The following is a 21980-nucleotide window of genomic DNA, read 5'->3' on the forward strand; positions in this document are numbered from 1 at the left end:
TACTTGTCCAGAGAGCCTCCTATTTCTCCAGGGGACTTCCTGTTTTCCGGGGGCCTCCTACTTGTTCAGGGGGCCTCCTACTTGTTCAGGGGGCCTCCTACTTGTTCAGGGGGCCTCCTATTTGTCCAACAGGGCCTCCGATTTATCCAAGGGGCCTCCTATTTAAACAGAGAACCTTTTATATGAATATCGGACCTCCGTTTGCAAAGAAGCTGATGCGTCTCGGGGGCCTCCACTATTGGGGTCCCAAAATGACAATTGGGGTCCCAAATGTTCGCATTGGGGTCCCACATGGGACCTCGAAAGTATACAAAGTTACACCCATGCTATCCCACCTTCTAAAATGTTGTTAAAACCAGTTAAATTGTGCCCGACTTTATAGATTGGATGACCAGGAACACGGTTCTGGCATTTATTTTTCATTAAACATCTTAGGCTTCCCATATTCCAAACACAAACTTTCAAATATGTGACGTCACAGCCCAAAATTACCTCCTTCCCCAGGCCACATTACTGTCATAAAGCTGATTCTTTTTACTCTGTAGGTACCACAACAAAGTTCAGACCAAGTTTTAAGCGATATTTCAACGAACAAACCCATTTAAATCAGAATGACTAAACGAGGTGACGTCACACTAACGGTCGCTCCATGTTGAAGATAGGGCCTTGTACAAGGCCCATTTTCAAATGAAGGGAACGAATTTCTTCAACACCAAGAGGCCGTGGGGGTTGCAACCTAGATAGATAGTGGTTTCTGAACCTCGCCGCAAACTTGGCTATCTCAACTCAAACCCCATGTTAAAGGTGGGATAGTCCCTTTAACGAACCTAAAGGGCACACCCCTTCCGCTTAGAGCGCACCGAGATATCGCAGGTCACGTGACTGCGCTTCAACCGGAATCCCCCGTCCAGGTAGTGTCGGGGGCACGTACGCGTGACCATGTCTCGCCAATTCTGAAGGAGCTGGGCTGGCGTGGTTTAGGTGACATGACCGTGCACCACGACTGCGTCCGTGTCTTTGGCGCATTGAAGGACGAGCGAGCTCCCGCCGCGGTCCGGTCCGACCCCCACCAAACACGATTTGGCAGCACTGTTAAGACGTCTGCTGGGCGTGAAGTTTTCCCTTCACCATAGGCAGACTTGTGATCAGCTCAGTTGAGCCGGCTCAAAAATCAGCTCAGCTCATGAGCCGGCTCAACATTTTGCCAAATTGTTGAGCTGTGAGCTGAGCCGGCTCAGTAATGCATTGAGCTGAGCTGCTGTCTGAGCTGAGCTGAATGAGCTTGAGCTGAGCTGAGCTGAATGAGCTTGAGCTGAGCTGAGCTGAGCTGAGCGAGCTGAGCTGAGCTGAGCTGAGCTGATTGAGCTGAGCTGAGCTGATTGAGCTGAGCTGAGCTGATTGAGCTGAGCTGAGCTGAGCTGAGCTGAGCTGAGCTGAGCTGATTGAGCTGAGCTGATTTAGCTGAGCTGAGCTGATCCAGTTCTAATTCTTTTCAGTTCTTGCTTGGAAATTAACTCAGGATTTGATGCTTCAGCTATGAGCTAGCTATGGAGTGAGCAATTACACTGCCTTCGTGATCGCACTTAAAAATATCAAAACTCTAAAGAAATCAATATTAATCACTAATCAAGCTTAATTTATTTCATCCATGTTGCATGGAAATTGGAAGACCAGGGTCTTGGCCAATTTACAGGCTAATACAGCCAGTCTCAAGTTTCAAGTCTGACTGCAAGATGAATACCTACTGTCAGGCTTTGATGCTTCGCCTTGACACTCTGCTCCGCAATGTACAATTCAGCATTCTTCACTTTGTTATTTAAGCAGTTATTTAAATTAATTTTATCGATAAGGGTTCTTACCTCTGCATAAAATATTTACAATTAGGAATTAGCAAATGTTCCTCTTCGTTGGTTGAATGTGGGCTAAGCAACCATATCCTATTGAAAGTGGGGTGGGGCAGAGGCGCTAACTGGAACTCTCACCTTCTGATGTCCATAATATGGGAAAAGCTCCCTTATTCACACGCCGACTATGAATTCTAATTGTGTTGACATTGCCTTGGTTGAGATCAGGGTGGTGTTTGGTTTCACTCAAGGTTTCACTGATAACAGCACGCTGCTATCACACGTGTCAAATGGGGTTTCCATGGAGATATAAACAGACTCTTATCTCCAAGTTCCAACACTACCCCAAAATGTAACGTCAGCTCCTGGCAGGGTGCCAAGAGCGGATGGCGGCGTGGGCGTGCTGCTCTCGGCCGTGAAACACCGCCTAGTTGAGATGATTCCATGGCGTTTTTTTCGTCTAGCAGATTTTCGTCCGACTTTTCTTCGTCTGGCATTTTTTCGTCTGTACATTTTTTTCGTCTGTAAACTTTTTCGTCCAGACTTTTTTCGTTCGTATATTTTGAACTTATATGTTATGTTAACATCGCGGGTGCACACTCTGATAACATGTGATAACACTGCCAAGAACAGTCCATTTCATGTAACTATAGTCTGAGTCCAAGTAGACGCACGACTCGCAAAGTCTCAAGGTCTTAATGAGCTTATCTCTTTTGCCCATTGTGTAAGTTGCCTCGCTCCTTGTTAGAGGAGACTTACCTATGCGCCAAGAGTTGGTCTGTTTTTTAACCCTCGCCCGTATTGGTGTTTTTCCAGCCGCGAACGTATAAGGGGGCGGGGGTCCGTTGGACCCCCCCTTGCCGTTTCGTCCCTGATCGAGCTAGAGCTTCGCGGAAAAAACGAGCGTGCTGCCCGCGACGAGAGGAAGCCGATGATACCCAATTTTAAGGTCCTAGGTTATCGGTTGACCTTCCAGGTCAGGTCAATGACCCAAAAGTCGGGAAAATCGGGACCTGTTAGAACGTCGTAAAACGTGGCTGCTATGGGGTTTTTCGGGGTGCTGATCACGAATATCATGTTAGTTATGATCACTGATGATGTCTTTATGCATTGAGGCCAGGTCGGGTCAGGTCAGGTCAACCAGTAAGGATTTTGCCGGGTATTCGTAGTAGCCTCTGACAGCTTCGTAACATGTTACGAAGGCACCAAAACTGCTTCGTAAATGTTCAAATGGTTGCTAAATTCGAATTCAGCTCCAAAAACTAGCCTAGAAACATGTAAAACTCGAAAAAGTGAACCGAGGTCATCAAAGGTCAATGACCTGACCTGACCTTCCGGTGACCTTGACACCCACCCTAATGCATGGGAGCAACATCATATGCCATGTTTGAACACTTGAAACCACAAAAAGACTGCTAACGCGCGGCTAATGCGAGCCGACATACGCCGAATCGCGATTCCGGCCAAACATGGTCTCGAAAAGTAGGTCACAGGTCAAAGGTCATTAGGGTCAGGGTCATGAAATTTTCAGGATAGGTGTAAAATTGATTATCGCGAGGGTACTGAAAGTTTCGTCGCGATCGGCCGCTTTTTACGCGAGTTATTCGCGAAAAACAGAGGGGGGTCCGTTCGACCCCTCCCCCCTATACGGGCGAGGGTTAAGCATGTCCGATTTAAAAAGAACGACTGAGCGATCTAAGCGTGAATTTAACTGAGCGGAAACTGAGCTAAGCTGAATTGAGCGGAAACTGAGCTGAGCTGAACGGGAACTGAGCTGAGCTGAGCGGAAACTGAGCTGAGCTGAGCGGAAACTGAGCTGAGCTGAGCGGAAACTGAGCTGAGCTGAGCGGAAACTGAGCTGAGCTGAGCTGAGCGGAAACTGAGCTGAGCTGAGCTGAGCGGAAGCTGAGCTGAGCTGAGCTGAGCGGAAACTGAGCTGAGCTGAGCTGAGCGGAAACTGAGCTGAGCTGAGCTGAGCGGAAACTGAGCTGAGCTGAGCTGAGCGTGAGCGGAGCACAGCCGGTTTGAGCGGAGCGTGAGCTGAGCTGAGCCGTGTTAAACTGAGCGGGAGCTGAGAGGGAGCGGATAAAACGGAGTTGAGCTGAGCGAGCTCACTTTTTTCTTGAGCTGTCACAAGTCTGAGTCCATAGGGTTTACACACAAACTGGTCAAAGTTTGAGCCAGGATATACTAGTCTAAAAATGCAAAAAAACGAACAAATTTTGGCATCAATAGATTCAGCATTTCATCGTGTGCCTCAAACCGTCCATCATTTGGCCACAAAGGAGGTAAAAATTGTTTTATTTATTTATTTATTTATTTTATTTTATTTATTCAAGTGATCACCAACAGGGCGAACCCCCACTGACAGGCGAAGTCAAACTAACACTATACATGATAAACAATGACATACGGGCAAACAATGCAGAGTAAACAGTAGGTAAATATTACGATAAATATAGCTAAAAATATAATGCACAAAAAAATATGTGGGTTAAGATGAATCTAAAAAAACGAGCTTGTAAAAAGGCTCTATGACTTTAAAAAGATGATATATACTTCAAAACATGAGATTTAAAAGTCCCAGTGGCATCGGTAAAAAAATCTGCCCCTGGAACACTGCATAAAAACGAATTGACTAGACATGGTACCCTGTTGAATAAACCCCGCTTCACGGTGTTGACACGTGCACGGGGCTCATAAAACAGTTTCTGTGTGCGGGTCGACCGAGTGGGTATGTGCAGTGCAAAGCTGTTTAATATGTGGCAGCAGTCGTGTCTCCCATGAAACACGTTTCTGATGAAAATCAGATCATGCTGAATTCGACGTGAAGCCAATGACTGTATCCGGAAGTGATTTAGTGAAGCACTGTAATCCAGAGAAATGGAATGTCCGGAGTGCGTGTTTGATAAAAGCCATATTAGAAATTTGTGTTGCACTCGGTCGACCCGCACTGTGTGGGTGTCAGCCGCACCCGCCCATATCACACTGCCATATTCTAAAATCGAGCGTACACTGGAGATGTAAGCACACAAAAGTGCCTTGCGATGAAATTTGCTTCCCTTCTCACCTGTTTGAAAGGATCGAAACAACAGGCCCAGGCTTCGGTTTGCTCTGCTAACAATGCTGTTCACATGAGCAGCAAATGTAAGCTTGGTGTCTAAAATGATACCCAGGTCACGTATCTCTCCAACATGCTCGAGTTTAGTGGCGTTGATAAAATACTCTGTCCGGACGGGTGCGCGCCTGAGGGTGATCGTGAACGATTTGCATTTGCTGGGGTTTAGGGTGAGTCCCCATCTGACGGACCAGGCCGCCAGACGACCAAGGTCCTGCTGGAGCAGTAGTCCGTCAGATGGCGAGACAATTTTTCGAAAAATTTTGACGTCGTCGGCGTACAGAAGGCACCCGGAATCGACTTCTCGCGGTAAATCATTGATGAACAAAGAAAAAAGTAGCGGAGCCAAAAGGGATCCTTCGGGAACACCGGATAGTACTGCCGTCCATTTGGACGTTTTTCCGTTCACGATGACCCTCTGACGCCTATCGGACAGATATGAGACGAACCATTGTAAAGCAGACTCCTCCAATTTGAAGGAGTGTTTTAGTTTGTGAATTAGAAGGGAATGATTCACACTTTGAAAAGCTGCCGAATAGTCTGTATATATAGTGTCCGTCTGATATCCGCCCGATATGGCCTCCCACGCTGACTTAAGATAAACGGTTAGGTTAGTAATACAGGACCGCCTAGGAATAAAACCGTGCTGCTCGTTGCACAGGGCCGGCGAAACATGATGGTATAACTGATCGTAAACTAAGCGTTCGAGTATCTTTCCGAAGAGAGGAAGCAATGACACGGACCGGTAATTTGATGGATTCTTCTTGTCTCCTTTTTTGTGGATCGGAATAATGTTTGCCTGCTTCCATCTTTCCGGAAAGACACCCGAACTTACGGAGGCGTTACATATTTTGGTGATGGGAACAACGAGCTCGTTCAAAATCGAAGTTGAGAAGATGCTTTCTGAGCACATAATCTGGTAGCAATCACGTGACCTGCTATAAGCAGCTTATCGATAATTTACAAACATAATTATTAATATGCTGCTTTAATACTGAATATATAAGTTTAACTTTTATTTTGACACTCCAAAATTCTTCTCTGATCTCGAAACAATCAAAGTTTTGACATATATTTACCAAAAGATAAGAAAATTCATGTTTCAAAGTTATCGATAAACAGTAGAGATGTCGGTTTTCTTGGACTAAAAAAATGGCATCAAACTGAACTTTGGTCTCCGATTTCTCGCAAACGGGTTCGAATTTCGGAAAACCGACTTCAGTCTGGGACATAGGTGGCTCAGCTCTAGTGAAAACCGTTTTGTGGAAAAAAGGTGGCAGTTTACCTTTAATCCAATCCAACCTAACCAACCTGGTAGTCGTAAAGCAGGCATCTGAATAACCCTTTGCTGACCGCGTGGGCAAGCCGAGTGGTTAGGGGCCCTGTTTCACCGGTGACAGCAGCACGCTGCTATTACACGTCAAATTGGGTTTCCATGGAGACATCAACAGGCCCATTCACTCAATATACCCTGCATTGCTCCAACACTACCACAAGTGTGACGTCAGCTCGCGCAATTTGATGGCAGAGTGGTAGCATAGGCGGCGGAACGGGGGGGGGGGCACCGGGGCACCGTGCCCCCTTGAATTCTGCAAGGGGGGCACCAATAGCAAGGTGCCCCCCTTAGTGATGTATTAGTACCAGGGGCGGATTCGGGAAAACTCCAAGGGGAGGGTCATGAATCGAATGGTGTACCCAAAATTATACCTATACCCAGAGGTCGATAAAATGCTTGGAGTTGCTCCAACGAACATCTTAGTCCCATCACTGTCTCTAACTTAGCCCTCGCCTGGCGGGGGGGGGGGGGAGCAGCCTCCCTAAGTTTTTTCGCGAATAGCGTAAAAGTTGGTGTCGCGTAGCGCCGCAAAATTTGGCACAACGTCTGGGAATGAGCCTTTTGCCACCTATCCTGAAAATTTCAGGTGTCAGTCACTTCAGGTCAGGACACCAGCTCACAACTGTCTAATCACTACCATCCGCCGCGTCGGCACACCGGTATCTGCTCACCTTCTCCCCACACGGCCATGACTCCCCAGACCCAACTCACACCATCACACTACTGCATACGGTGACCGGCCGCACGGTGGATCTGAAGGCCTACGTTTTCGCGCCAAAGTCTGAAACAACTAACGATTATCATCAGCGTAGTGATGTTGAAATTCAGCATTTTAAAGCTTTTAATTTAAAAGTGTATACATATGTGTGCTTACACGCATTTGTCCTTATTGATTGAGAAAAGAGCGCACTTTTGATCGTATTACCTAATACGAAGTAACGCAATCGAAGTGCGATTTCGGTCCACTGTGCGTTTTCAGGCGCGCTCGATAAAACACCCAGGCCTGGAGAAAGTTGGAAGGGTGATTTTCTGGTCCTCCTTACCACAAAATGACCCTAAGCGAAAAAATGCCCGCAGGGCGCTGCCAACGCGTGCCAGCGGCCCTGCTAGTAAGGGCGAAAATCAATGTATGTGTATGCGGAGCACACCTTTAGCGCTACGATGGCTCCTTGGAGACACCTGGAGAAACCTCTGCCGGCAGAAGCGTCAGGCCCCTCGCAGACGGCGCGGCACGGCGGGAGCTCAGCGGGTGGCCTAACCGGAAAGAGGATAAAAATAGCCGACTGGCCCGACCCAGCGAGGGGTGACCGAAGGGTGACCAGGAGTGAATGAGGGAACATACACGCGGTACCGAGCAGCCGATAACAGCACCGGACGATTAGAAAATCATAAGTCAATGACAATACAATAACAATAGACAATAGACAGTTTATTCAGGACATTCCACTGGAACATGTGGCTATTACTGCCCGTCGTCAGTAAAACAGGTGTTGATAAAATACAATAAAAGATGAAAGGGGAACACATATACAGAGAGACACTCATGATGACTAGTTGCTAGTGTTCTGCTCCTCGAGCAGATGCCTGCGTAGGCGTCGTCCGAACGCCCCCGGGGGCAGTCGGGGCAAATCCGATGGCAGTGAGTTGAGGGCAGCCGGCGCTCGGCAGGTGAACCGGCGTTTGCCCATCTCTGTACGGGATCGCGGCACGTGCAGGAGTGTGTCCTGCCGCGTGCTGACAGCAGCGTCCCGGCCGCGCGCCTCAGCCACGGTGGCCAGACTACCCGCTAGCAACTCCGGCTCGGCGTGACACCGCACTTTGTGCAGCAGGCACAGGGAGTGGTAGGTGACGAGGTTCTCCGCGCTGAGCCAGCGCAACTGGCACATCAAATCGGAAACATGATCGTACTTTTTGCGGCCGAAAATGACTTTTGCTGCGTAGTTTAAGATTTTTTGTATCCGAGAGAGATTGTGTCTGGTGCCAGCACCATACACTGCGATGCAGTATCGAACTTGTGATATGACCAGTGCGCTGACCAGCACGGAGATCACATTGGGCGGTAGGTGCCCCCGGAGATGCGAGAGACCACCCAAAACTCCAAAGCAGCGTTTCGTGAGCGTTGTAATATGATCACCCCAGGTCAGGTGACGATCAAATATGATGCCGAGATTTTTTGCTGAGGAAACTGGGGACAACTCGTGATCGCGGTATTTTACTTTAAGTTCAGGCAATGTGCGAAGATTTTGGGGGCTGCCCAACAGCATCAGCTGAGTCTTAGCGGCGTTGACTTTTAAGCCGTTGGCCCGGAACCAACGGTCAAGAGAGGCCAATGTGTCCTCCATACGAGTGACGAGTGATTGAAATTGAGATTTCTTGCCGCTTACTAGAATTTGTGTGTCGTCTGCATATTGTACTACTACTGCGCCTTCGGCAAACTGACTAAGGTCGTTGGCGAAGACGCAGTAGAGGAGGGGGCCTAAGGCTGAACCCTGAAAAACTCCGATGCTGTTGGGTAGCGGGCGGGACTTTTTGATTCCACCGTGATTGTCAGTGAAGCTGACACTCTGAGTGTGGTTTTGAAGATATGCGGAAAACCATGAAGTGTCTATTCCGTGCGCCTGTAATTTTGAAAGGAGCTTCGAGTGGTCAATCACATCAAAACATTTGCTCAAATCCAGCAGGCAGAGAAGGGAAACCTCTCCATGGTCAGATGCGGATAGGATATGGTCGGAAATGGATGCGAGCGCGGTTTCCGTGGAATGGTGAGGTCGGAAACCGTGCTGGTTAGGAGATAGGAGATGGTTTTCAGACAGGTAGGAATAGAGCTGTTGGTGGACAGCTCGCTCTAGGATTTTGGTGATGACAGGTACGATGGATATGGGACGGAAGTTGGACGGGCTAGACAAATCACCGGATTTTAAGATGGGATGAACAAGGGAATGTTTCCAGGAGTGCGGGACGTCGGATTGGGTAATGCACGTTTATATACTTAGCTTCAAATTCAAATTCAGATTCCAAATTCATATTCGATGGAAAAAATGATAAAAACGGACCCCTTAGAATCTCACCAAATTTACACCAGCCACTCAGCATGACCAGGTCATCACAGAATAAAATTATCTAAGCTCGGCAAGCCCTGGGGGCTGAGATATCAGGGGTCAAAGTTCAAGGTCATTGAGGGCGGACCCCTCAGAATTACCTCAAAATTTGCACACAGATGCAAGTTGACCTGCTGAGCACGATGGGCATAAAATCTAAGCCCGGCAAGCCCTGACCTGGAAGTTAGGTCAGGTCAAAGTTTGCAGCCACGTGGAGGTCACGTGACCCATTTTAAAGCGGACCCCTCAGATTTTAATGAAATTTTGTGAGCTAGTGCATCTAGACACCCTTATTAATATCCCAAATTATCTAAGTTCGGCAAGCTCTGGGGGCTGAGATATGAGGGGTCAAAGGTCAAGGTCATTTGAGAGCGGACCCCTTCAATTTTTGTTAAAATTCAAATTACCCCTCAACTTTGTCTTCTGAATTTAATGGTAAAATTTTCTTAGCTCGGCAAGCCTTAGAAAAGCCAGAATGAGTATTTAGAAAAACGAGCATTTGTTTTCCAATATGGCTGACAGGTAGGTATTGTGGCGCATCAATGACATAATTGACGCGTGTAAATAGGCACCGCGCCATATTCATTTTATTTTGTAGTGTAGGCCCATGGGTTCCATGGTGTAGGTAAGGGTAAATCTTGGGTAAGGGTATATAGGGCCTTGAGTGTAGGTATATACATATAACATATTGATATAACATGCCGTGGTGTGAAAGTTAAGGTGAAGGTGATATGATGTGTGTGATCCATGGAATGGGCGTGGCTTCAGAATCAGGGTTATCAGCCACAATTCTTAGAATGAGTTTTTATGCTAGCTGATTATTATAGGTACTTTTGAAACCTTTGCATACCTATGACCTATCTGAGGGCTGTTCACGGGCCCTGTGTGCAGTCGGACCATACACAAGCTCTAAGCTCCGCCCACTGCGTCCCTAAGCCATTCTTCCGTCACCGCACACAGCAACCGCTGTGGCCGGTCGGGACTGGCCACAGGCCGTCCACCGCATGGCATGCAGCTGTGACATCAGAACCGGTTACCCTTCCCCTACCCCTAAGCTTGCTGTACATACCACACACAGTGAACTCAGCAGTTTACGATGCCCGCGAACACCCCTCTGTATTCAGTTGCAGGAAGGCTCCTATGTGCAGACTATCCAATTTTGGAACTGTACTCAAGGCTATTGTCACAAGGTATGCGTGCCACATGCTACACCAGATGTTCGTCTACAATCTTTCTCCACCCAATGTATTCTCATCGTCATCTGGAATGGCCTCGCAGAAAATGTTGCGACCGTACCTGACCTAACTAGCTTTAAGAGGGCCTAGGGTGATGTGACATATAACAAACTGTACCAGCCCGCAAAGTAGGTAGTTGATAAAGATGAGCAGCTTTTGTCAAATAATCTTGATTCACACATAATTTTTGTATGAGTTTTTCATATGGATGCTGTAACTCCAGGTGTTATGTAACCCCTGCCTTCCTCTGCTCACTGACTGCCTCTCACTGCCTCTCACTGCCTCCCACCGGCTCTCACCGCCTCTCACTTCCTCCTGCCCTGCCTCTGACTGCCTGCCTCTGCTCACTGACTGCCTCTACTGCCTCTCACCGCCTCTCACTGCCTCTCACTGCCTCTCACTGCCTCTCATTGCCTCTAACTTCCTCTCACTGCCTCTCACTGCATGTCACTGCCTCTCACCGCCTCTCGCCGCCTCTCACCTCTTCTCACTGCCTCCTTCCCTGCCTCTGACTACCTGCCTCTGCTCACTGACTTCCTCTCACCGCCTCTCACCGCCCCTCACCGCCTCTCATCGCCACTCACCACCTCTCACTGCCTCTCACTGCTTCTCACCGCCTCTCACTGCCTCTCACTGCATGTCACTACCTCCCACCACCTCTCGCCGCCTCTCACCGCCTCTCACTGCCTCCTGCCCTGCCTCTGACTGCCTGCCTCTGCTCACTGACTGCCTCTCACCGCCTCTCACTACCTCTCACCGCCTCTCATTGCCTCTAACTTCCTCTCACTGCCTCTCACTGCATGTCACTGCCTCTCACCACCTCTCGCCGCCTCTCACTGCCTCTCACCACCTCTCACTGCCTCTCACTGCCTCCTTCCCTGCCTCTGACTGCCTGCCTCTGCTCACTGACTTCCTCTCACCGCCTCTCACTGCCTCTCGCCCAGTGTCCCAAAATTGTGTTTTGGCTTGGGTGTCAGAGGGAAAATTCCTCTCCAAAAAGGGGATAAGAGTGGAAAATTCTCCAGTCAGGTAAGGCCCAAAAAGAGTGGAAAAGAGATCAATGGCATACATTTATATATAATGAGGTAAAATGTAATATGCAAAATGACCAACGCAAATGCTTATTCTCAGTAAAGCTGGGAGTGGAAAATTGCTCTTAGATATTAGAGATGAGAGTGCAAAATAATTTTTATTTGGATGTTGTTTCCCACCCAAATCGAAATATTTTGGGGCACTGCTCTCGCCGCCTCTCACTGCATGTCACAGCCTCTCACCACCTCCCACCGCCTCCCACCGCTTCCAACCGCCTCTCACCGCCTCTCATTGTCTCACTGCCTCTCACCGCCTCTCACTGCCTCTCACTGCCTCTTACTTCCTCTCACCGCCTCTCACCGCCTCTCATTGTCTCTCACTGCCTCTCACCGCCTCTCACCGCATGTCACTACCTCTCACCACCTCTCGCCGCCTCTCACTGCCTCTCACCGCCTCTCACTGCCTCCTGTCCTGCCTCTGACTGCCTGCCTCTGCTCACTGACTGCCTCTCACCGCCTCTACTGCCTCTCACCGCCTCTTACTGCATGTCACAACCTCTCATCGCCTCCCACTGCCTCTCGCCGCCTCTCACCGCCTCTCACTGCATGTCACTGCCTCTCACCACCTCTCACTGCCTCTCACTGCATGTCACTACCTCTCACCACCTCTCGCCGCCTCTCACTGCCTCTCACCGCCTCTCACTGCCTCCTGCCCTGCTTCTGACTGCCTGAATCTGCTCACTGACTGCCTCTCACCGCCTCTACTGCCTCTCACTGTCTCTCACCGCCTCTCACTGCCTCTCACTGCATGTCACTGCCTCTCGCCGCCTCTCTCTGCCTCTCGCCGCCTCTCACTGCCTCTCACCTCTTCTCACTGCCTCCTTCCCTGCCTCTGACTGCCTGCCTCTGCTCACTGACTTCCTCTCAACGCCTCTCACTGCCTCTCGCCGCCTCTCACTGCATTTCACAGCCTCTCACCGCCTCCCACCGCCTCCCACCGCTTCCAACCGCCTCTCACCGCCTCTCATTGTCTCACTGCCTCTCACCGCCTCTCACTGCCTCTCACTGCCTCTTACTTCCTCTCACCGCCTCTCATTGTCTCTCACTGCCTCTCACCGCCTCTCACTGCATGTCACTGCCTCTCACCACCTCTCGCCGCCTCTCACTGCCTCTCACCGCCTCTCACTGCCTCCTGCCCTGCTTCTGATTGCCTGAATCTGCTCACTGACTGCCTCTCACCGCCTCTACTGCCTCTCACTGCCTCTCACCGCCTCTCACTGCCTCTCACTGCATGTCACTGCCTCTCACCACCTCTCGCCGCCTCTCACTGCCTCTCACCACCTCTCACTGCCTCTCACTGCCTCCTGCCCTGCCTCTGACTGCCTACCTCTGCTCACTGACTCTCATCGCCTCTACTGCCTCTCACTGCCTCTTACTTCCTCTCACCGCCTCTCACCGCCTCTCATTGTCTCTCACTGCCTCTCACCGCCTCTCACTGCCTCTCACTGCCTCCTGCCCTGCCTCTGACTGCCTGGCTCTGCTCACTGACTGCCTCTCACCGCTTCTACTGCCTCTCACTGCCTCTCGCCGCCTCTCACTGCCTCTAACTTCCTCTCACCGCCTCTCATTGTCTCTCACTGCCTCTCACCGCCTCTCACTGCATGTCACTGCCTCTCACCACCTCTCGCCGCCTCTCACTGCCTCTCACCACCTCTCACTGCCTCTCACTGCCTCCTGCCCTGCCTCTGACTGCCTACCTCTGCTCAGTGACTACCTCTCACCACCTCTCGCCGCCTCTCAACGCCTCTCACCGCCTCTCACTGCATGTCACTGCCTCTCACCACCTCTCACTGCCTCTCACTGCATGTCACTACCTCTCACCACCTCTCGCCGCCTCTCACTGCCTCTCACCGCCTCTCACTGCCTCCTGCCCTGCTTCTGATTGCCTGAATCTGCTCACTGACTGCCTCTCACCGCCTCTACTGCCTCTCACCGCCTCTCACTGCCTCTCACTGCATGTCACTGCCTCTCACCACCTCTCGCCGCCTCTCACTGCCTCTCACCACCTCTCACTGCCTCTCACTGCCTCCTGCCCTGCCTCTGACTGCCTACCTCTGCTCACTGACTCTCATTGCCTCTACTGCCTCTCACTGCCTCTTACTTCCTCTCACCGCCTCTCACCGCCTCTCATTGTCTCTCACTGCCTCTCACCGCCTCTCACTGCCTCTCACCGCCTCTCACTGCCTCCTGCCCTGCCTCTGACTGCCTGGCTCTGCTCACTGACTGCCTCTCACCGCTTCTACTGCCTCTCACTGCCTCTCGCCGCCTCTCACTGCCTCTCACTGCCTCTAACTTCCTCTCACTGCCTCTAACTTCTTCTCACTGCCTCTCACTGCTTCTCACCGCCTCTCACTGCATGTCACTACCTCTCACCACCTCTCGCCGCCTCTCACTGCCTCTGACCGCCTCTCACTGCCTCTGACCGCCTCTCACTGCCTCCTGCCCTGCCTCTGACTGCCTGCCTCTGCTCACTGACTGCCTCTCGCCGCCTCTACTACCTCTCACCACCTCTCACTGCCTCTCACCGCCTCTCACTGCCTCCTGCCCTGCCTCTGACTGCCTGGCTCTGCTCACTGACTGCCTCTCACCGCTTCTACTGCCTCTCACTGCCTCTCACCGCCTCTCACTGCCTCTCACTGCCTCTCACTTCTTCTCCCTGCCTCTCACTGCTTTTCACCGCCTCTCACTGCCTCTCACTGCATGTCACTACCTCTCACCACCTCTCGCCGCCTCTCACTGCCTCTCACCGCCTCTCACTGCCTCCTGCCCTGCCTCAGACTGCCTGCCTCTGCTCATTGACTGCCTCTCACCGCCTCTACTGCCTCTCACCGCCTCTTACTGCATGTCACAACCTCTCATCGCCTCTCACCGCCTCTCACTGCATGTCACTGCCTCTCACCACCTCTCACTGCCTCTCACTGCCTCCTGCCCTGCCTCTGACTGCCTACCTCTGCTCACTGACTGCCTCTCATCGCCTCTACTGCCTCTCACCGCCTCTCGGCTCTCACTGCCTCTCACTGCCTTCCTCTGCTCACGGACTGCCTCTCACCTCCTCTCACTGCCTCTCACCGCCTCTCGCCGCCTCTCTCTGCCTCTCACTGCCTCTCACCTCTTCTCACTGCCTCCTTCCCTGCCTCTGACTGCCTACCTCTGCTCACTGACTGCCTCCCATCGCCTCTCACTGCCTCTCACCGCCTCTCACTGCCTCCTGTCCTGCCTCTGACTGCCTGCCTCTGCTCACTGACTGCCTCTCACCGCCTGTCACTGCCTCTGACTGCCTGCCTCTGCTCACTGACTGCCTCTCACCGCCTGTCACTGCCTCTGACTGCCTACCTCTGCTCACTGACTGCCTCCCATCGCCTCTCACTGCCTCTCACCGCCTCTCACTGCCTCCTGTCCTGCCTCTGACTGCCTGCCTCTGCTCACTGACTGCCTCTCACCGCCTGTCACTGCCTCTGACTGCCTGCCTCTGCTCACTGACTGCCTCTCACCGCCTGTCACTGCCTCTGACTGCCTTCCTTTGCTCACTGCCTCTCACCGCCTCATGCCCTGCCTCTCACTGCCTGCCTCTGCTCACTGACTGTCTCTCATTGCCTCTCACTGCCTCTCACCGCTTCTCACTGTCTCTCACTGCATCTCGCCGCCTCTCACTGCCCTGCCCTGCCCTGCCCTGCCCTGCCCTGCCCTGCCCTGCCCTGCCCTGCCCTGCCCTGCCCTGCCCTGCCCTGCCCTGCCCTGCCCTGCCCTGCCCTGCCCTGCCCTGCCCTGCCCTGCCCTGCCCTGCCCTGCCCTGCCCTGCCCTGCCCTGCCCTGCCCTGCCCTGCCCTGCCCTGCCCTGCCCTGCCCTGCCCTGCCCTGCCCTGCCCTGCCCTGCCCTGCCCTGCCCTGCCCTGCCCTGCCCTGCCCTGCCCTGCCCTGCCCTGCCCTGCCCTGCCCTGCCCTGCCCTGCCCTCTGAGCTCCTTGTCAGTCAGCTCAGGTGTCCGTGGTCGGTAGAGCGGCGGCGCCGGACGGCTGACGTGTGGTCGGTATGTGTCCGTGTGCCCGCAGTTTCTGTGCCGTGTCGAGAATGTGATGAAGCGCCAGGAGTCGCCGGAGAGTAGTGACGGTTCGTCAGCCGTGGTTTGCGTGGTGCCGCCGGTGCGCCGCTCTCCCGCCGAGACGCCCCTTCTCGTCGCCCAGTCTGGCCGCCCAGCCGAGCCTGGCGCGGCTGACGGCGCCTTAGACGTCATCATGTAGAACCAGCATGGGTCGCTGGCGGCGGGCCTCGGCGCCTATCCGGTGCACGCTGCCTACGGCGAGAACCTCTAGGTGAAGAGTGAAGGCGGCGGTGGCTCGTTGCAGTACTCTGCCGGCGCCAGCGAAGAACCGGCCTCTACCGCCGCTGGGCCGGTGCCGCACTCCTCTGCGCCCCAGGTGAGTCCCGGCGGCCGACTCGGCTACTTCACAGTGTCAGCGCGCTGAAAAGAGTCCCGCCCAAGACTGAAGGATCGGACGTGGTCCCTAGTTGGTCTGGGCCCCAATCCCACACTCATGCTTATTTTGTAATGCTGTGGGATATGCGGCTTTGCTTGAGTGTTGAAGCAGACTCAGATATGTAACTGGTTGATCCGGTGAATGTCTGGATATTCATGCATTCTGTCTGCAGCTTTTTTGGCCAAATTGCGGAACCGATGGCTTATTCGGATAAAACCGAAACATGAATCCTGCACTGTTCGAGCGACCCTCGTCCTCCCAACCGCCCTACCTGACGCTGTCTTCTCCTCTAACCGCTTCCGACCCGTATGTACCGTACCTCCTGTCAGGCAGACGACCGGGCCGATCGCCCACCAGCCGAATATGACGGCAGCCGCCATGGTGATGGGTGCCGAGACAGCGACGGGAAGCCGCCGCCGCCGACGCCGATGCCGGCGCTGTTCAGCCCAGCTACCACCGACTCAAGGTGGAAGACGTGCTCTCCTACCAGAACCAGGTCAAGTCCAAGTTCCAGAACAACCCACAGGTCCACAACGACTTCCTCGATATAATGAAGGAGTTCAAGGCGCAAAAGTAAGTTAAAGCTGGCTGTCTTATGTCATACTTATGCTGTTCTTGCTCTTACATATTCTCAACTTTACTTATTTGCTATTTGTATCGTCTGCAAAAACGAACGTCACCTTACGCAATTTTGAGCACGTTTAATTTGACCAAGCGGCGAGCGCTGCCGTTCCCTGTCCTGCAGCCGCCGCTGTCCCCTGTCGAGTGTCTGACTCCCGTTTCTCTCTGTACATATAGTCAATCTAATATAGTCATTTTTTAGCGCAATATAGTCATCTAAACTGAGTTTTGTTGAGATGTTCGATTTAATGGTAGTTTTGTGTACCTGTTTGTAGTGACTTTTGATGAAAATTATGTTTTAAAGCTGTTTTATTTTTGTATCTTGTAGGGAAATGCAAATTCTAGTTCTGCTGAGTTTCATATGGCCTGATTAACTGACCCCGTATTGTTCATTACTTAAAGGAAATAGTTCACTTTTTAACATGGGTTTTGAACTGGAATAGCAGTTTTGTTACTTGCGCTGAGACTAGCACAAATCAGGAGCTTTTACAGCCCAACGATCACCCTAGGCAAAGATATTCTATTTCTCGTCCCGAAAAAGGTGTCTTGCGTTGAGGATGTGTGCCTTGCATATATTTCCATCCAGTATGAAAAGAGCATGGGTCCCGAAAATTCTTCAGAAACTAGATAAATTATCTACGAGAACTCTAGAGAAATTCTCGTACTGATCAATTAGGACATTCAGGGGAACATTATCAGATCGAGCAGATCGCCCAAATGCCGGTGGCTGCGATAATTTCTCTGTTTCTGAAGAATTTTCGGGACCCATGCTCTTTTCATACTGGATCGCTTGTGCCTTACAGAAACTGAAAAGTTCTTCCTATATCAAAATATAGAAAAAAAATCTTTTGTTATAAAAAGGTTTTATTTTCTTTGCTGATTATTTTGAACATAAAAAATAATAAATTGTTGCAAAAAAAATAATTTCGTGAAAGTGAACTATTTCCTTTAAGCTTCGTTTCGCCACTGCTCATACAACCATCATGACGCTGATTGGCATGCTCTCGCCGGCAGTACCTACACGTCTCGATGATGGCGCCGGGCTAGGTGACCACAGCGCGGTGCACACGCCCACTGGCGGCTTCCAGACCTACTCGGACACAGTGGTACCGACGCCGCCGCCGCAGCCCCAGCAGCAGCAGCCACCGCCACCGCCGCTGCCGACGGCGCCCGGCGCGCCGCCCAAACCGAGTCACCAGCCGCCCACCGAGGTGAGCTGGCGGCCTGACCCTTCAGATAGGGTGAATCCAACTACATGCGTGTGGACGTCAGGGAAAGGGCTGCTATGGTTGCTATTCATTCTTCTCCTGTGCTGTTTTTTTTTTCTTTGTCTGTTGAAATAATATGCGAATATCCAGCGTTGTTGATCACATGCGCCCCTGCTGACGCTCTGATTCTGTTGCTTGCCACAGGAGTAGGTATGGCACCAACAGGCAACAACATCCTGTCGCACGCTGTGCGGCGGCGGCCGGCGTCGGGGGCCACCACGTCACCGCGCACCACTCGTACAACCAGCCGCCGTCGTCCGCGGGACGACCCATTCACCTCCAGTGGGTCCCCTCGCATTGCGGCCTTCCTGGAAATGAGAGGGCAGACACCCTGGCGGAGGAGACCTCCGCCCTGGACCAGAACTCAGACACACACCACTGGACACCAGAACGATCCAGAGAGCAGCGGCAAGGCTGGCGCGTGCGAGGACCAGAGCGGCCTGGCCCGACGGCTGGTATCGCCAACTGCCGGTGTGGGCTCTGTCGTGAGGAAGCAGACACCTCGGCCCACGCGCTGATGCGGTGTCCCGCCCTGGTGCAACTGCCGGTTCCGAGTGCTCGGAACTAACAGTGCTCGTGGGTCGGTTATACACCCGACCCACGAGGACCTGCGCAGCATCGACGCAGTAGCGGCCCTGGGTGCCGCCTTCGTCCCCCTCCAGAGCCGGCAGGATACGCCCTAGGGCTGGAGGGAAACAACAACAACAACAACAGAGGACATGAACCCACTTAATGTGTTCAAACGCTACCGCGACAGCCGCAAGGTGCTCGAGTACCGGACGGAGCTGTTCAGCTCGTGTTGCGAGGTGCCATCGGCGTGGTGCCGGCGCAATATGAGCACGGTACGCTGCCGTGCGCCAGCTGCCTCAGTCTGCTGGCCAGCCCGGTGAGACGGCACCTCGCCGTCGCCGTCGCCTCGTGGTCGTGTTTGGGGCCGTACGGCGCGGGTGATCTGTGCGGGCGCGGCCGTATCTTATGTTACGTATCGTAGCTAAGCACGACTTGACACTGTCCACCACGGGACCCGCCCATGTTGACGGCGTCGCAATGTACTCATTGATTGACTAGTGCTGCGCGACTGCTCGGAGTTGACCAGTTAACGTTTTGTAGGCTTTATTATCACTGGCGGAGGCGTGGGGACTGGGGAGTGTTTTCTATTCGTCAGTGTTTGCCGAGGCGAGGCTGCTTAATGCCGATTGTGACATGTTACTATGTATCCTCACGTGAAGTCGTCGGGTTATCTAACTTGGTTCATCAATAAATGGTGCGACCTACAAAGTGACAATGAGATGAAAACGACTGAGTCATCTTTATGGAAAAATGTCTGTGACGTATGTGAAAGCAGGTCATATTGGTGTGCAGGTCATACGAGGTCAACTGAGGTCACTGACCCAGGACTAAAACTGGTTATCCTAAGATAACTCGTAACGCTCGCAATACACTCGTTTTTCCGCGAAGCTCTAACTCCCATCAGGGGCCCGAACGGCGGCGGGCGGGGTTCCAACGTACCTCCGGCACCTTCACCCGCACACCGCACACGGGCGAGAGTTCAGACAACTCAGAGGTCACTGGTCCTTTTAACATGTCAGGTAAGTGATTCCTTTCTGGGTACGTCAAAGGTCAATGACCCACATGACGGAGGTCAGAGACCCGTGACGCGTCATTCATCTCAGTTCAGGTCAGATCTGAGTTAGGAGATGTGAGAGCTGTTGAAGTGACACCTATGGTTAGCGATCTTCGGGGATAGGTCGGATGTGTGTGACCTGTAGGTACTGGAAAAGGTTAGAGGTCATTCATCCACCAAGGGCTTATATCAGGGGTCACTGGCCCGTTGTGAAGATAGGTATGAGGTCGTAGACTCGTAATCCATCAATAGACATAAAACGGCCACTATCTATGAAGGAAATAGTAAAATCGATCGATTTGTAAAGGAATTGCTTCATTTGGAAGCATGCAGTTTGTTTACATTTTACGCGTCAATTATGTCATTGATGCGCCACAATACCTACCTGTCAGCCATATTGGAATAAAAATGCTCGTTTTCTAAATATTCATTCTGGCTTTTCTAAGGCTTGCCGAGCTTAGAAATTTTTACCATTAAATTCAGAAGACAAAGTTGAGGGGTGATTTACGTTTTAACAAAAATTGAAGGGGTCCGCTCTCAAATGACCTTGACCTTTGACCCCTCATATCTCAGCCCCCAGAGCTTGCCGAACTTAGATAATTTAGGATATTAATGAGGGTGTCTAGATGTATCAGTTCACAAAAATTCATCAAAATCTGAGGGGTCCGCTTTAAAATGGGTCACGTGACCTCCACGTGGCTGCAACCTTTGACCTGACCTAACTTCTAGGTCAGGGCTTGCCGGGCTTAGATTTTATGCCCATCGTGCTCAGCATGTCAATTTGCATCTGTGTGCAAATTTTGAGGTAATTCTGAGGGGTCCGCCCTCAATGACCTTGAACTTTGACCCCTAATATCTCAGCCCCCAGGGCTTGCCGAGCTTAGATAATTTTATTCTGTGATGACCAGGTCATGCTGAGTGGCTGGTGTAAATTTGGTGAGATTCTAAGGGGTCCGTTTTTATCATTTTTTCCATCGAATATGAATCTGCAATCTGAATCTGAATTTGAAGCTAAGTATATAAACGTGGGTAATGCTGGAGTTGAGCAAATGTAGGAGCACCTCACCGATCGACTCAAAACACGCACGGAGCACGTGAATACTGACACCGTCCTCGCCACAGGCCGACGAGCTGCTAAGTCCGAAGACGACAGCACGCAGCTCTGACAGCGACAACGGCGCCAGCACGAACGCACAGGCGCCCACACGCGGCAAACGGCAAGGGGCGGTCGGCAGATCACCCGACCCGCGTACCTCGGCAGCTACTCGCGGTCCGACACTGACAAAATAATCATTCAGGTGGTCCGCCGATGTGCTGGGCACAGCACGCGACCCCCGCCTACTACCCACGTACGGTCTGATAATGCGTCACATGCCCCGGCGCCCACTCTCCCGAATGCGCCGCTCCACGTCATCACGGCTGTCACGCCGGATAGCGCTGCGTACCGCCCTGTTCGCGTTGCGGTATTCGCTCGAGCCGTGCCCGTACCGCGCTAGCGCCCCCCGACGGCGACACATCAAATCCTTAGTGGCGTCGGACACGAAAGGGGCAGTAGGGTTCCGGATCTTGACGGCTCTGATGGGAGCGTGGGCGTTCAGAACGGGTAAGAAAGTCGTCAAGAAGTTGCTCCACTTATCGGTGACAGCTGGCGTGGAGAAAACAGCGTCCCAATCGGTGTGTGCGAGGTCGAGATTCAACATAGTAAAATCGGTTCTTTTAAGACTCCGCGAGAGTATAACAGTCGGTGACGGCCTACAGCTGACGGCGACCCGCAGCCGCGGCGCCGTACGAGGCTGTATTTTAACAATGCTGTATTTTAGGCGTAAGGAAGCATCCATGTAGACGGGCGGACTGTCTCCAGCTCTTCCAAGTATTGCTAATATCTTGCTCCAACGAGCGTTGGTACGTTGGAAGTTTTATCGACCACTGCCTATACCCAAAATTAAAACCTCAACGGATTTCGGCCACTTAATTTTGGTAGTGCCTTATTTTCAGTTTTTTTTTTTATTTTCTTTACCTTTGGTTAGTCATGTGATGACTGGTGCCCCTGCTAGGCCGCTGGTGCCCCTGGAAAGACTGGTACAGCCCACCGCTAAAGTAATGTAGGGTTTTACCAATCTCAACGGTTGGCTTTGACTGGCTATTGTTTAATGCGGAGTGATTGAAAAGAAGATGTCAATACTCAATAGCTAAAGTTGCAGCTGCAAGGGTGACGATACATATAAGCTACATTAAAAGTTTGATTGTAGTCTGGCTAATGGTTCCTAAGCT

The 21980-nt window shown here is 51.9% G+C and overlaps 1 protein-coding gene across 4 annotated transcripts; it reads left to right on the forward strand.

Moving 5' to 3' along the window:
• Positions 1 to 9945: 9945 nt before the first annotated feature.
• Positions 9946 to 19542, forward strand: LOC122368052 (paired amphipathic helix protein Sin3a-like). Of its 4 annotated transcripts, XR_006254171.1 has the most exons (6): positions 9987 to 10021; positions 10521 to 10586; positions 15771 to 16136; positions 16597 to 16769; positions 17832 to 18028; positions 18230 to 19542. XR_006254171.1 is itself a non-coding variant. In XM_043341668.1 (5 exons), exons 1-4 carry the CDS (start codon positions 15967 to 15969, stop codon positions 17848 to 17850), a joined length of 258 nt encoding a protein of 85 aa, XP_043197603.1. In that variant the 5' UTR covers positions 15952 to 15966; the 3' UTR covers positions 17851 to 18028; positions 18230 to 19542. The 4 variants fall into 4 exon arrangements, 1 of the variants encoding a protein (XP_043197603.1); XR_006254172.1 differs by lacking the exon at positions 10521 to 10586 and having other exon boundaries at positions 9946 to 10021; XR_006254173.1 differs by lacking the exon at positions 10521 to 10586 and having other exon boundaries at positions 10003 to 10017.
• Positions 19543 to 21980: the final 2438 nt, after the last annotated feature.

The sequence above is a fragment of the Amphibalanus amphitrite genome, unplaced genomic scaffold (assembly GCF_019059575.1).
Source record: "Amphibalanus amphitrite isolate SeventyFive unplaced genomic scaffold, NRLGWU_Aamphi_draft 000918F_arrow, whole genome shotgun sequence".
Classification (NCBI taxonomy): domain Eukaryota; kingdom Metazoa; phylum Arthropoda; class Thecostraca; order Balanomorpha; family Balanidae; genus Amphibalanus; species Amphibalanus amphitrite.